The sequence below is a fragment of the Achroia grisella genome, unplaced genomic scaffold (genome assembly GCF_030625045.1).
Source record: "Achroia grisella isolate CSIRO2021 unplaced genomic scaffold, CSIRO_AGI_Agris_v1 utg1063, whole genome shotgun sequence".
Taxonomy (NCBI): Eukaryota; Metazoa; Arthropoda; class Insecta; order Lepidoptera; family Pyralidae; genus Achroia; species Achroia grisella.
In genome coordinates, this window is record NW_026712567.1 from 1,431,266 (window position 1) to 1,448,708 (window position 17,443).

Sequence of the window (17,443 nt, forward strand, 5' to 3'; positions counted from 1 at the left end):
ATGTATACTTATTATTCTACTTATCCTAGTTATATGTTAGGAGTTTTATATGTATGTATTTAAATAAAGACTTATTCATATCGAGTATCATTAAAATTATATCATGTTCGACTTTAGGTAACATAAAAAAAATATTTTTTGTTGTGTGTGAACTGATACTATTACAAAAATAGTTCAGTTAATTATAATAATTTAACAAAACTTTTGTGATATTGTACATATATACTGTTCATAAAAATAATGATAAATAATTTTCATATATTTATTTTATATTAATATTAACTTTATAACTTGTATGATAATAATATTAAGTTTATCGACGTGAATGGGTCTTTATAAATTATTCTAAATGTCTGCACAAACTAATGATCAATTATAAATGCTTTAAATGTTGTAACAATTATTTATAATGTGAATTGAATTTAATTTTATAGAACTTTTGATGTCTGTGACTGTTGTACGACGCTTTGTTAAACGCATTGATATATACATTAAAAAGAAATAATTAAAAATGTTATAGTGAAATTATATATTTTATTTAGTAATCAACAAATGAGACGTTGGTTTTTAAATCCGTAATTTTAGTAGTGTCCACATATTTGTTTATTTGAATATAAATATTTGTCCGCTTGATAACCATTTTGCCACTACTCCCTATTACCACAGATAAATATTACATATTATTACTAACAATATATAAACAGATAGACGACTGATAAAAATGCAATAATCACTATATTTTTCCTAATTTAATTTCAACATGAATCTGTATTTTTCTAATCATCTCTTGAACAGAATAAGAGCCGAGTTTTCACTCCAAATTTACGCTAGATTTGACATATCATAAGAGTCTTGAATAGACTTTTATGAATAAAGATATTTTGATTTGACTCCAAATTAAAATACTATTAAGGATTTGCTAATTCACATATTGCAGTCACATGCGATTCATATTAGGCTGGTATAGATAAATTTTATAATGATGCACTTAACTGCGCTGACAGTATGCGCTAACAGGCCGATAGTGTAACATGATAGGATCACGATGAAGTTAGTTAACCAGCGGTTTACCACACTGTCTGTCATCCGTTGCTATTCCTTGCCAAATGGAAAAAAATATATTCGAGACCGAGAGTAAGTTTGTTTGTATTGGTTTAGGTGTTTTCTATGTCCATATATAGGACAAAAATGTATTTAAGTATTTTTTATTTGTTGCTTAGTTTCCATAGTACAAGCTCTACTTAGCTTAGAACTAGATGCCGCTATGTGAAATGCCAAGGGTTATTATTATTTATCATGATTGATATGTCCGAGACTGAAACTGCAGTCTCCCGCTTAGGTAGTTTATATTCTTATTAATGTTGCACACTTTTGCCAAGACAATATTTCCATAGAAATGAAGTGTTGTAGACTGTGATACTTACATTCATTTATCAAGACCTAGACCATATAGCAATGACCTATTATTTAGAAATAATTGATGAGTTTCCAAATTTAGTTTAATAATAAAAAACATATTCGTATTATATTTTTATAGTAATTAATAACATTAAATCACAGATAATTTACAAAAGCAGATATCTTAATATTAAGCTATATACAAAATGATACGAGAATATATATAATACTTCCAATATTATAATTATAAATAATGTACATGAGATTTCTTGTGTACTTGTTTAAAATATAAAGATATCTCTCATTACAAATATCAATGTTATGAACAATAATTATACCAACCTTGTATTTAAAAAACAGGTAAGTTTATTTTTAATTTATAGTTCTTTCATTTAACACAATTACGTGATTACTAATAGATATATTTTTTGTACATTTGTTTGTAATAGGAGTAGTAAGAAATACTTAACCGTTTTTTTAAAAATCCATCAGTCATAGATGGCATGACATTATTGTAGGCACACGTCTCTATATTTTAATTTCGTTAATAGATTTGATACATGCGAGCCTGTAATCCTGTTTTAAATAGGTAGATACAGAAGCACTATAGTCACTTCAATATTGTTCCTCAGAATGCTGTTTACTGAACAAATTCAATCAACAGAGCAACATTTTACATTATTTATTACCGATTTTTCAACACTAGTTCTCATATAGGTATTGCACTGTTGCTTTCCGTCAGTTTTATAGTCCTATATAATATATTCACCATCATTAAATAGTATATGGAATAAGCTGAAAAGAAAACAATACCAGAGCAAATAAAAGGAATTCATTATCATAATGGAGCAATACTAAAAATGGTGAGACGGGTTACAAAGGAAAGTTGAGAAAAATACTCACAAGCACATATTAATATTTTGAATACGCCACTATGTAAGTGGCGTATTTAAAATATAAATATGTATTTTGTTAATTATTTTATTGGAAGTCGTTAAAAAATGGCATAGTATAAAGGCTTTATTTAGTGTTGTCATTTGATTATCAACAATAGGTGGCGCTTCACAAATGTACACACATACGAACAAAGTTGGGTATCACTAGTGAATAATATCGCTATTGACACCGTAGCCTTATGGCCAGTATATAGATCTGTATCACAAATAATACGAGATTATGACAAAAAAAACTTACCAGCACCCGCGAACATCAATAACACAACTAGCGCTATATTTCCCGGCGAGTCCAGAAATTCACTCTTGTTCAATTCAGGACTAAAGAGGCAAGTGACAATGGCCACCAGAAACAAGCAAACGATGAATACTGAATTAAAGACCAAGGATAGTTGCAGATAGCCCGACCGCCTCTGAAATTTTACACAATCATAATTTTTAATAACAATTTTTGTACTAGTATCTCTGATTAAATAATTTATTGCTACATCATCATTAAGACCTTTATCCCATTTAATTGTGGTCGGCGCAGTATAACATTCTCTTCCACTGATCTCTATCGGTCGGCATACCTAAGCACTTTCTTACTTACTCTCCTTTTATTCATATGATCTTTCACACAATGAATCAATCTTTTTTAGAGCACCCTCTCTCTTTCCATTCATCCACATTCATCATAAGATAATGTCAATATTAGGTACGTTCAACGGAGCGAGCTAGACTTTTTACAATGCCTCTTTAGATTGATTTCAATCGCCGATCAGATAGTTTTGTAACATGTGTTTCAGCTCAAGGGTGACATAGAAAGGGTTGATGTTTTAGTCCTCCGGTATACAGGAGACGATCACGTGATGACGTCATGTAGTGACGGTTATTAAATTACTAGTAGACATCTTGTTTATTTCTACAAGAAAAAAAGAGCATCGTTTATTTAAATTTCGAATTATGATCGACACATACGTAATAATTAAAATAAATGCAACAGACAGCGTCGGCGACTATACTCTCATCGAAGTGTGGGCATGACAAGTGTTGCATTCATAATAATAATAGTAATTGTACTGCCATTATTGTTAACTGTCTTGCCAGTTAACAATGTTTCCAACTACTCCATTTGTGAATACATGTGATATGAGTATGGGTATATTATAAAAAAATAATTAAATAATAGTGAAATGAAAATGTCTACAATGTTTATTACTACTGGTGGTTTTCGACCACCATAAACCATAATAATAAATAAAAAAAGATCTTTGTACCAGCAATAACAATTAAACAAAAGATACAACGAGATATAAAAGTATATGCGTGTGTGTGTCAAACCATTACATGACAGCGTGCATAACATTTTTTTTTATTAAAGGTACTTTTTATTCTTAATTTAAAAAAAAATTGTTATTGAGTACCAAATATTGCACTCATAGTTTATATAGAGCTTCTTCTATATAAAAGTATAACTGTGCAAAATTTCATACTCTTCCATTCGCGCAATTTCCGTAAAAAGGGGTACAAAATTATTGCTTCATATTTCGTATTTATATTATGATACTATCATATACTGCCCAGATGAATTCGATGTGTTAGTTTGAATGTAATGTATCTGAAGCCCAAATTTCATTTGAATCTCTTCCAGTAGTTTCTGCCTAAACGGTTTACCAACGTATATCCCTAATAACCATTATAATATTAGTGGATTTAATGAAATACAATATGCAAAAACTGCGGAAGATGTATTTGAACAATTATGTATAGATGAGTTAAATGAATTACCTCACTAACATGGACTGTACGAGTACATTGTTCATAGCAATAGGTAGTAATTTAGATCACATTGTTTTATACACGACTATATCTGGTTACATATTAATATAATAGTCCGACAATAAGAATTATAATTGCTGTTTTCGAGGTGTTATACTGATTACTTGAGAATATTTTTGTAGAATGCGTAATTAAAAGCAAGATATTTATAGAATATATTTTGTAAAGGAGAGAAATTTTCTCAATATTGCAGTCAAACGAACTTAATATATATTAGAGCTGCAGCTAGCATAGGGAGAGGGGCTCAGGGCGGTGAAGTCAGATTTTTAGAGCGAGTAGCGACTTTTTTAAAGTTAATGCGTAATGTATTGTAACTTATACAATTTTCAGTGAGGGACAGATGCCTTCCTTGTCAAATATTTCTTCATACATTCGATCAGCCAAACGGGGAAGTTGGATATGTGAGATTCTTACTCACTGAAACTCCCTGGTGTTTGTCTTCGGGCTGTCAGAGGCCCAGTCCTGCCCATGTATGTACATGATTGTAAATAATATGTCAACTAATAAGAATATAAATAGATTACCACTTCAAAAAAAATGTTTTATCTCAAAACTTATAAACTAAAGGCTCTAAAAGTTCAGCAGCATAAATTTATAGCTTCATAACTCATAGTTAAAAAAAATACTACTTGTAATAGTAATGTACTTACCAAGCATACACCAAACCCAGCCACCAAGTTTGTAATGATGGACAGCGTGGAGAACATCACCATGCTCATGGATATGAGGTTGTCTTCAGGTTCCCTTACTTTGTTTCTTGGTAAATTCCATGCTCCCACTATTATGTTTGCCATACATGCCATCTGGAATTATTATAACGAAATATTTTAAGTAAATTAAAATAAAATTATCGTCAGTCGTCATTATTGACGGCCTCGGTGGTGCTGCGGTTTACCACATTGGCTTACATTCGATGGTCGCGAATGCAATTCGCACGATGCAAACATTTGTATTAATGAGTATGATTTTCTATATTTGTCTGGCTGTTTTCTATTTATTTTTTGTATGTTATGTTATGGTATGTTATAATTACTTTTGAATCCGACTTGGTATTTCCGACTTTTGAGGTGCACAAATTCATTGGAATCGGCGATGGTTCCCTATTATCTGTCAATATGCCGTACATTATAGCGTTACGTAGAATCTATAATATTTATTGACAGATAGAAACTTCTTTACCTATTACTGTTAAAATGTTATTGCGACATGAGCGTTTACATAATACTCTCGTAACTCTACCATCAAAATTTGAAGTAAATAAATAGGTAAATAAGTATAGATATCTCACGCATCTCCCTTTTCTCCTTTGTCATGTAGAGTATTCATATCTAAAGTGACCATAATTCGTAACATCTGTAGTTAATGTCGGTATCTGAGTAGATAGTAGTAATGAACACTTCCACTAAATTTTGTAAAAAAATTACTAGCCGACTTTTGAAAATAGAGTATTAATTTATTATGTTAGTAGAAAATTGCGAGGAAAGTGAGTCAATTTGTAGATTCAAAATAATCTAGTATCGATCACTAATTACCTCTTTAATTGCAATATGTGAAGTGAGACCGCCTCACGGAAACCCTTGTTAATATGAGGCAATTATACACTAAATCGAAACTCATTACGATAATTTCTATTGCTTTAATCGCCTATTTCCGGAGACTTAATCGAGGCCAATACTGTTTTGTTGTTGTAAATTGTAAACCTCAAAAAAAAGTGTTACAAAGTAAATTTATAGGTGATAAAGATACAAAGATTTTTGATTCTATATACGAATGGTCAACAACTATTACGTGTTTTGGAAGCTAGAAATTTGTTGATACTTATTATTTACTACTCAGCATATAATTCAGGCTTCTCGTAGATATCTATTATTTACGTTTGTACTTCTGCGGAACAGTAAACAATCATTCGAAATCATTAGTTCTCATTCAATATTATACTTGTTAGAGTTTGTAGGGTTTAAGGAGTTGAAAGATAGAGCGACTAAACAGTCGTGTTGAACTTTGTAAAGGTGCTGCTTTTATATCAAAAGAGAAAGACTCAAATAAAAAAAGATATATAGCGAAAATATATTGGAATAGGACGGCAGGGAAAAAATATAACAAAAAATTTTACGTTCAATAGCGGCTAAAATGTAAAATGAAATTTGATTTACATTTTGAAATACCAAACTTCGCCGTACAGAACCGCGTTTAAAATTTGTATATTATGGTGCTTTTAGAAACATGTTATCTAAATAAGGAGATAATTTAAAATGAATAAATATAGTAATAATATACTTACAATAGATATAGAGCACAGGATAAAGAATCCAGCTTCTACAGACAAACAGCCACAGAATCGTTTTGGCAGCGGCAATGGCATTTTGTATTTACTGAAAATAAAAAAAATGCAATTTATTAATTTTTCACAATAGCTACCCTACTACTTTATAAGAAGTAGTCTCCGTAGTTACCTATGTATTTCTATCTTACGAATTTGGTTTTGTAAGATGTATTTTGCTTGTAGGTTGAGATGCGCCATGTGAAATTACAGGATAAGAGGCATCATGACATCTTTGTTCTTCAGAATAATGAGTAGTATCACGTTTAATGTTAACGTGATGTCCATAGGTAACGTAACGTATTAGGTGAGATGTATTTATAACAGTTGTCTAGTAGGTACCTATAACACAAGTTCTTGCCTAGGTTGGGACTAGATGATGCTGTGTGAAATGTCCAGGGACATTATTATTATTTATTGTCTACAAATTATAATACTCCGTACAGCGTTCTAACAAACTAATACTAATGCAAGAGACGCCGTCGGATTCATCGCCTGCCATGCTAGATTTAAATCACCAAATGAAATGTGGTCATGTCATGTATTACATTAATTTCGTCATTGATAGTTGACAATGGTACTTCCTCTAACTCCCCCATCAAGGATAACAACAGTGAAGGTATATTTACTTTCCGTTACAGTGCTAGAATAACATTTAATTTACATAATACCACTTACATTTCTGGAATGTTCTATTTTACACTCAGAGTGATATTGTAGTGATGAGATCGTGACTAACATAAAATCACATTATCGTAAAACACGAAAGTAGGTATCAAAGTATTTGTCTTAGTAAGATTGAGTAAAAACATCGAGGTGTTTTCTTATAAGTTTATATTAAATGGCTTTTGTGTTGGCTTCGGTCCAAGGACAGTTCTTTGTCCTTTTGCTGATCAACTTTTATATTTTTGCGAGACTTTTGGCTTCATAAATATGATACTAACTTACTTAAATACTTATTTATTAGTTCAAGACATTCAATGTCTACGGTTTAATACAGACTTCTCTTCATAAGGACTCTTACGCTATAATAAAGAACAGTCTTTCAAGAATAGAATCTATGGATTCCCTTCAGTACATTGTCATTGATGTCATTGCTATATCCAACGTGGAGTGTAATTGTCGGTATAGAAAAATAAAAATAGTTACCTGGGTACTAAACAACTTTTACCTGCGCTCTCGTTTGATTTTTTTTAAATAATAGATAGCCTATCAAGACTTATCTTATTGCCTTTTATCACGAATTCGTGAAAAAGTAACAAATAGGCAGACAAATATTTATATTTATTTTAGTATACATAGACCGTACGGAAGTATGGATTATGATGACAAAAATACATATTACAGTTTTGAATGTTACCATAGCTAACACTTTAAGGTGGAAGTTCATAAATATATAATACTGGCTATATCCTCCGTCGTCGCTTGTGGTGATGTACGCACAGTACAAATCTGCTGAAGAGATTACATGTATGGGAATATTTTTTAGAAATCGGTTAAATAAATAGATTGTAAGTTTATCTATTATAAACAAACATAAAGAATGTAATAATTTCTTTATAATATTAGTATATATAACTATGGGAGTGACGTTAGCGTTATTTGAATGTAAGTATATGCGTCCAGTCTATTTCAGTCGCCAAGTCGGCGGCGAACCAATTCTCTAATATACTCGGTAGAATGTAGGGTGATAAAATATTCATATTAATACGGAAATTATTGGTGTGCAGTACCTACAGAAAGGAGGTCGAAATGCTTTTATGGATATTGGGTAGACGCCTCGGACAATACACGCATTTTTTTCTACACACTGTTTATAATAATACTCCTGCTTATATAATATACTTGCCTATTTTTATTATATTAAAATATAAACCAATTAATTAACAACAACAATAATATGATTATTCATCTGCCTATACGACAAGTATTTTTAGTACATAATAATTATTAATTAATTAATAGCATTACGTGTGTACAAGTCATTGACCTAATATGAATTTTTGTATCTAAGATTAGGTATTTAAGTTTTATAGTCATTACAGTTGGGGAAAAATTATAACAATATTATTAAATAAAAAAGCGGCGAAACCTGATAATGAATGACTTGACATTAAAAAGTGGATCTGAAGCATACTTTACGGCAATAATTTAGATGGGAATCTTGTGACAATTTTACAGACGAAACTTGTGTTTAATACCTACATGTTTAAAAACTTGATATGGCTACTCTAATGCGTTTTCAGTTATATAGGTATTTAATATTATGAATACCAAGCTTTGTTTGAGTTATACCTTTTCAATTACGGCTTTCCAAAGATGACTTTTACGGAATGGATATGGGCTAATTTTTATTAAAAAAAAACAAATGAAATCGGTTGTTTTTTCTAATAGTAATATTATTTGTCTGTCGGTGGTCATCGTAATGAAATTTCACGTAATGGTAGATTGTAGCACTAGAACAAACATAGGATATGTTTTATTTCAAATAATACTTCGTTTGTATTTATGTATTTTATTTTTTATTCATAGCATACTATAAAATAACAGTACTTATTAAATATATAATGAACAATGCTACTTACTGTTTTGTTCAATTTGGACAATCCAAATTAAAAACTTTTTCTTCTTAGAAGTACGGTGTAATCTTCATGGAAAATGAATATTTTTTTATTACACTATAGAATATTGTGTATGTTTATTGACATATTCCTTATATATATGACTATTATTATTGTTCTTTTAATGTAAATGCAATCATACTAAATGTAGTTTGACAATTATTCAGTAGAGTAGTAAATACTGTATTTATTCAACTGTTCTTCATAGACGTATATGAATTTACGTTCGTATGGTCGTTCGTACGTACGAATATATTCGTTCAAACATCCGTCGGTCTGTGTATCTATATTTACATTCAGTTTAATTATATCAAATTGGTTTACAAGCACTGGTCACTCTATTTCCGTCTGGGACACCAATCCATAACAATTAGGTAATGTAGATACCTAAATAAAATCACATACACTATAATTTACAAAACTATAATTGACTTTTAGCATATTAGACTTTTTAATAATCAAATAATTAATTAATGAAATTATTTGATATGTCACTTCAGATTTTTTTATTTTTGCCGATATAATAAAGTGTGGTAAACATTTTTCCGCGATTTGAAGACGGAAACCCTTTAGTATATAAAATGGACAGATCAGACAACGCATCTGTCGACGTTCTGTGATCAACTAGCGATGTGGCGCTTCCTACATCCGTCTGTTGATGAACGACCCTGGCCTTGTATTGTATCTACTCAAGCGCTGAAGCGCTATTTTCGATTAATTTATTAGGATTTTATAATTTATGTGAGTATATAAGAGCATGTAAAGTGTAATTATATTTTTATTAGAAAGAAAGTTTTCAGTACTTACTAGTACTAGGATTTGTCTTCTTCCATCTTTTTTTATTTAATCTTATCTTTTGTATACCCAGATATTATCCAATATCCCATATAAGGTAACCACCATCAATATTTCTTTTGTCATTGTTGCATAAGATGTAGATGAATAAGTCTCTGCTAAGTAGCAAAGTATAAGCCGTTTGGCGTAAACAATAGCAATATATTATTACCTTGTAGATAATGCCATTACTATACAGTACAGTTCCCTATTTCAGCTTGCTTTTTAAGCAGTACAATTACAGCTTAAAATTCCAATGATTTTTCTTTAATGAATGATAATGGAATCGTGCACCCGCCTGCGCTAACGGTTTATAATGGCGGGGCACCACTGGAGGTTGAAAGGATAAGCCTGAACTCAGGTTAGGTCAGTTAGCCCATAATAAATTTACTAACAAATTAAACAAACTGAATTAACGATATTAAACGATGTTAGTCGATTAAACAATAGTTTACAGGGGGAGGTTGACCTAACATATATATTAGGTATATAATAGTCTATATAGTCAGCAATGGAGTTACTATTTCCTATTACTTTTACTACAGATAACATAATCTTTTACTAACAATTCCTTCCCACATACTGTAATTAAGTTCTAAAGGACATAAAATCCAGGTTATAAAGACATGATAGTCCTCTGGAATGGTAACGTGGTCAGGGTGTCATATGACGACACTATATTGATACTTCTGTATTTGTATATAGGCAACAGATGCTAGTTTCCACAAGGGTGGGTTATTCCCTTATTTGTAATTTTAATTACAGAAAGAAAAATATGTAATAGAGTAAATTATTATAAAATTATATGTACTGATCATTTTTAATTTATCTAATGACCTGAATATAATCTCTTATCGCTTTTTGTCATAATTTATCTAGTTAAGTAGGTACTTTTTATACAAATGCTCTTAGGTTGATGCCATAAGAATGGTATCTTTTCCATGAAACACTTAAACGTAAAGTACGGATTAGAAAATTAAAACCTATAAACTAACTATTTAATGTGACAGACTGTCACATAATTTGTTTTACTTTCCTAAACAAAAGATTGACATAGTACACTTAAGGCTAAAATTTAGATAAATAAAAAATTTCACCAGAGATTTATGTTACCAATAGAACAAAAAAATTAAAAGGTCCATAACTCAATAACTTTACGACCTGTTCCTCTTAAGAGATTGAATTCAATTGAATTGGAGTTGGTAAACACGTGTTGACAATATAAAAAAAAAGGCGGGTTCCTTACACATTATAACTAACTGGTAATAAAAAAGTAACTGTCTAACAACTAATGCAGCGTGATATCATAAAAATTGGTAATACCAAGTTAGGTAAACTTGATAAAAAAAGGAACGTAGCACTTTTTTGTTACTTCTACGTAATAAAAAAAGTTAGCAGAATTATACTGTAGCGATAGAGATAAAAACATTTTGATGTGCATAATGCACTGTAAAGACCAAAAAAAATTAACTATAATGAAATGAATAATTTGACTTCTGCATGCATTTGTGCATTATTGTTTTTGTACTAATTTTTAGGTGATGTAACTCCATAATCATTTAGTTTTATATATTTCAAAGAGAATAACTAAATATGTAGTACAGTATGTTGTTTCATAAATTTTACGGTTCACCATAAAAATCAGAACAGCATAAAAACAGGGATCCATCTTTTGGGGTTCCTTAATAAAATTAATAAAATAATGCAGTTTCTTGCAATTTTACAAATTATTTACAAGCACCCATTCTCACTAATTTCTTAGTAGGATTTATTAGCATATTTTGATTGTGATTGAATTAGGTAGGTACATCTCTCCTAGAGTATTTTGCCATGTTATAATTAAAAGCCCTTGCCTCAATTCTTGGAAATAAGCAATGTTTTATAAGTTTCCATATTGTCATGGATTCATATAATTTTCAGGTTATTCTATGTAACTATATAACTGGAATATTATATATAAACTTTTTTTATTTCTAGGCAACTTGTACCTAATATTTCGCAGAGTGTAACTATTGCAATTCACAATTTGCAAATAAATTAGATATATAACACACTACATATAGTAAAAACACTAAACTAATTATTAGTTAAAAATGTTATATATTATTTGTACAGAACCTCGCTGTACAAGTCCGGCTCGTACGTGACCAGCTTTATTACAGTGCAGATGTTTACAATATGCTCCTAAAGACCACCTTTATCCTTCGTGACGCCACGCTGTTGAAACAAGAGACGTAGGCAAGGAACACACTGACCGACATGATTTCATATTCACTAGCTGCGCCCGCGACTTCTTTTGCTTCAAGTTCTGTTAAGACAAACTATTATGTCCATCCTCGTGAAGCATATAATGACAATTTTCATTAAAGAAAGTAGAAAATGTAATAAGAACAGGCAGAAATACAGACACATACTTTCATATGTATTTATTAATACGGATTGTGGAGTGATCACCTGTTGTTTAATTTTTTAATAAAATTACCTAACCTATACGTTCCTATTTGAAGTTCTTGTCATGGAGTTATGACGTTATTATTATGTGAGATTAGATAAGAATATATATGAGAACATATTCTCACATACTTTGATATTCGCTAAAAATAGAATACTTATACAATTACATTAAAGTGTTATGTAGTGGTATTCTGAATACACAGAGCACACAACAAGTAGGATACAAGTATGAATATGTAAAAGAAGGCACAAAAATTGATTCGTATACATACATTTCTTTAATTTTATCAGTTTGTGTTACTACACAAATTTACATTAATACATGCCATGACCTATTTATAGATATGTAACTATAGGTACTAGCATGCTTAGTAAATTAGAACTTTACTATATCACTACGAATATGGTACAATATGTTTCTCTAGCATAATATTTAATAGTAGCCATATAATTGGGAGTCGCACGTCTGCATTAACCCTAAAACTTCGAGTAGGAACACAACTTGTCACAAAAACTCGACCCTTGCATTACAAATGCTCCCAAGAATTAACTTTAGTCAAATCAGTCTATTAATTGCGAGTGTCACGTCCATACGTGGGCGATACGAAATACACCATCCACATATTATACTACAGACTTGGAAATCTTGAAATAAAGTTTACATAAATACAGTGTTAAATTAATAATGCAATTTGAATCGGAATCTGAATCCTGCAGTAGAAGATCAAATCGACTCCGATTATTGACTGAAATGAGCAAGATACATGAAGAAACCCAAGCTGATAATGAGCAAACAAATACAAGTGAATCCATACAGAACTTGATAGCACCGCTATTGAAACGTCTAGATAAATTGGAACAAAAACTATTACCTCCTGCCAATATGGAACAGGAACAAAATGAACCAGACTATCCACCTTTACAAAGTAACACCAAGAGAGAAATTGTGATATTAACAGTTAAGCCTACCTTTAACGGAATAGAAATGCATCCCATAAAGTTTCTAAAAGAGTTAGAGACTTATTTGAAACATATTAATGCGCCTAATGATCTGGTTGCTACTTTAGATTGTTTAGTAGAAGACGCTAAGGATTGGTCTGAAATGTTAGCCGACGAGTGGAATAATTATGAAGATTTCAAGAAAGATTTTATGGATAAATATTGGGGAAGAGAAATACAGAACAAAATTAAAAGGGCATTACAAGTAGGTCGATGGAATCCCCGTGGAAAGAAAACAATGTCAGACTATTTTTCATGGAAATATTGTGAAGCAAAGAGACTTACAAATTTTATTTATAATTGTAACAATAATATTACAGATGAAATTATGCAACATTTTCCTCAAGAAATCAAAAGTTTGTGGGCCGTTACTGACGCCAAAGGACCTGTGGCTGCATTACGTTTTTTAACAAAACTTGAATCTACCATTGAATGTAACGCTAGAACCAGATATTTCCATAAACCGGGTAAAACCAAGTGTAGAAACATTGCAATGGGAAATAAAAACATACATAGACAAACCATGGTTGCAGAATCAACATTTGTTGGAATTGAGACAGTTCCAACAAACGTTGGAATTGAGACAATTCCAAACAATTGCAGTATGAAATAATAATAATAAAATAGGATATATTCGTAATTATAGTTTAGAAATATTCGTTGATTATAATATTAATGTTGTGAATAATAACAATAATTTTTGCATCTATTAATTTGTGATAAAAAAAAGATACTTACATAATGTACATTTACGAAAAATGCGCAAACAATATTTTTCAATTAAAACAAATGCAGATTTTATTAAAATAAATTGTATTTCTTAGTAATAATAAATGACAATAAAATCAGTTTACTAGGAATATGATATACCTACACGTAATAATTTATATAAAATTAACTTATAAATAATACATTACTTTGTTAAATCAGTCGTCTTGAAATTTGAAATGAGAATCTTAAGTGTTTTTAATGTTCTAATGTGTTTACAATTAAACACACTTCCTAATTGCATATAAACGTATTTACTAATATTGATAGTACATTGATTTATGTTATCAAATAAATAACTTCATATTATTATTGCGTTTTAATTTACATTTTTTCTAATACAGTAGGTATATTGTTATTATATATATATTGGTATATTGTAGGTAGGGTTTTCAAAACATCTTTAATTTTTTTATTCTTATCGTAAATATTGTAATTTTAAACTGGAATGGTCTGTTTATTATTATAATGGATTAATTACGACATAATTTTCCTAAATTAGGAAAATACTTTCATTATACAGTATAAGTTTAGAAAATGTGTAATAAACATAAATAACATTAAAGAAATCATTAACATTTTATATTCATACCATCCACTACGATTAGGTATACGAGTACATATTATTTGTAAATGTATTCAATGTATGCAAAATATAAAATACAAATAAGGGTTGACAACTTACCTCATACGAAAAAATGATGTGTGATAAAACTTTGCACATTACGTCAATTCCACTCTCTACCTTTGTATGTAACTTTGATTTACTTAGCTCTATATACTTATGTAATATCTATTATAAATATGTGGATTATTACTTATTAATGCTGTTATTCTTTTCATATTTATACCAAATTTTATGCGAATAAATACATTTCATTTCATAGTATTTTGAACGATTTTCGTAGTTTAAAATCTCGTACAAACTTATACGAGGGCAACTATTTCCTCATAACCAATGAAAACAAAATATCGTACTTGTACCAAGTTTCTCGTATAGTTGGCATCCCTGATTTAAACCTATCGTCCTAAATATGACCTAGTCAAATAAAGCTGCCAATTAGAACGTATCACAAATAGTTGTCGTGTCTACGATAAATTGTGTGGTTGTTGAATTGTGTGTTCTTACTAAAACATCTTGAAGTTAATCAGAAATACATTAAATAATTGACAATTATGCTTCAAAGCACAGAGCGTGGTGCCTGCAGTTAGTGTAGTCTAAGGTGTTCCAAACCTCAATTATTAAGAAGTTTTCAGTAAATCCAAATAAATGTATATATAGACAGCCTAATAAGTGATACAATCCGCATAATATGTACATATATATATATATGTTTAAAAACAAACTATTACTTATTAAACTATTTATTAATTAAATAGGAAACATTTTACGTAAATGGACTACAATTTTTTTACATAGTATTTACCAAATAATTTTTGCCTTCACGTAGCATTAAGTTTATATTATAACTCACGTATTGTATGCTCATGTATGGTAGTCAAATTATTGACTTGACATCTTAATCTGGAATGGGAAAACAAGAATATAAGATAATAACATAATTCACACTATGTTATTATCAGGTGACGCATGATTTGTTACATTACAGTTCCATATAAAAATAAATTTAGCTACTACTGTAAGCCTCGATCGTTATAATTCTAAAAACTATAACACTATAAATCATAAAATAATATAACATGAATATAATACAAATTATTACGATAATTAGTATATATCGCTGTCTCTAGTGATTTTGTTTGCTTAAATTATATAGGATAAAAATTCATTTGAAATATTGATCTCTTAATCGATAAATAAATGTATAATTAGTAGAAAACTAATTAGTTAATTATTATAATATTATTATATAAATTATTTTAACTATTTACAGTATTTGTTAGTCTTATAGACACTGTTCTCATTAGAGATTCTCTTAATTTACTCTTTAAAACAATAACGAAAATTACTGTTATGGGAATAATTTGAAAGGAGTTAATAACGTAAAAAGCATTTATAATATTCTGATACTTGAGCCCGAAATATGAAAACAAATCGGTGGTAAGTACTTGTAAACTGTTTGTCAGGACCAAAAGGAATGCCATAACTGTTGTTTTGATAATGTCTTTAAAATTTCTGGAAATTTTAGACTCTCTAGTCGCAATAACAAGAAATATTCTAAAGAATATTAATGCGTTTACAATAACAATTACAAATTTGACAAAACAATACGTATGATAGTAGTATATGAAATATATCGTACCACATCTTAATGTTATCAAGCAAAGCAAACCTATAATTAAACAAATGGACCATATAATAACACTCACGCGATTCAAATGTATTTTTTCTACCGTAAACACTAATACTACCTTATTGTAAATATTTTTTGTGAAGACAAACATCCAGCAAATTAGCACAAAGTCGGTGTAGAATAATAAAACTAATACAACATCCCTCGTAATTTCTATCAATTTTATATTTACGAAGCAAAACTCGCAGATGGTATTGACACTTCTCGCTACAGTTATATGGGTGAGCACTTTTTCGTCAAATTTTCTGCAAGCAGGTATCAAGGCGAAGAGAATAATTTGGAACAGTAGACCGCCGCTTGATGTCACAATTCCAACTAACCAAAATAACTTCAATGTTTCTACTTCGCTAGTCCGTTCTCCGAGTGCTATTAACTCCTCTGTAGTAATATTTTGAGTGTTATTAGTCATTTTTTAATATTTCTTACACTGCTACACTGTTACGAACACTTCTCTGCGTCTGACTATTTATATTTATAAACGCTATTAATTGCTCCATCCTGTATTAGTGCCTATAATCATGATGTTTTTTATCCCTGGAAGATTAGAACGTAGTTTAACTATTTTATTTTGTCACTAACATGTCCTCTCTAATACATGACTATAAAATCATCAAATAAACATTAAACGAAATGATTTATCTGTTAAATAATTGTAATAATACGAACCTGTTCGGATCTGATCATTATTAGAAAACTAATATTACATTTGTGTTGACATCTGGCATAGAATCATTATCAAAAGTATGAGTAAATACGTGATTAATGTTTTACACAATATAAAAATTACAAAACGTTCAATTTCAGAAGTATTATTACATACTTTATTAGTACTGCAAAATATGAAAACAAAATTATTTTTGTCTTATAAAATTCGTATGTATTTATACTTACCATACAAATTTGAAGTCTTAAACATGTTAACAAACATTACACTAGTATTTATCTCAATATGTTTTGTGT

General features: G+C 29.8%; 1 protein-coding gene across 2 annotated transcripts; it reads right to left on the reverse strand.

Moving 5' to 3' along the window:
* Positions 1-1,642: 1,642 nt before the first annotated feature.
* Positions 1,643-17,000, reverse strand: LOC131840967 (uncharacterized). 2 transcript variants are annotated; one of them, XM_059189196.1, is made up of 5 exons: positions 16,542-17,000; positions 6,454-6,544; positions 4,823-4,975; positions 2,593-2,764; positions 1,643-2,193 (listed from the first exon to the last, which is right to left on the reverse strand). In XM_059189196.1, the coding sequence occupies exons 2-5, from the start codon at positions 6,532-6,534 to the stop codon at positions 2,108-2,110; spliced, it is 492 nt and encodes a 163-aa protein (XP_059045179.1). In that variant the 5' UTR covers positions 6,535-6,544; positions 16,542-17,000; the 3' UTR covers positions 1,643-2,107. The 2 variants fall into 2 exon arrangements, with proteins under 2 accessions (XP_059045179.1, XP_059045173.1); XM_059189190.1 differs by lacking the exon at positions 16,542-17,000 and adding an exon at positions 9,078-9,339.
* Positions 17,001-17,443: the final 443 nt, after the last annotated feature.

What these genes read in the sequence shown, in the direction of transcription:
- LOC131840967 (XM_059189196.1), bottom strand. Translation starts at nt 6,534, where the DNA reads ATGCCATTGCCGCTGCCAAAACGATTCTGTGGCTGTTTGTCTGTAGAA. An exon ending in TCCTGTGCTCTATATCTATT is followed by an intron (nt 4,976 to 6,453) that starts GTAAGTATATTA and finishes TAATAATTCCAG; the next exon opens with ATGGCATGTATGGCAAACAT. An exon ending in ATTGATGTTCGCGGGTGCTG is followed by an intron (nt 2,194 to 2,592) that starts GTAAGTTTTTTT and finishes TTTTCTTTTCAG; the next exon opens with CTTATTCCATATACTATTTA.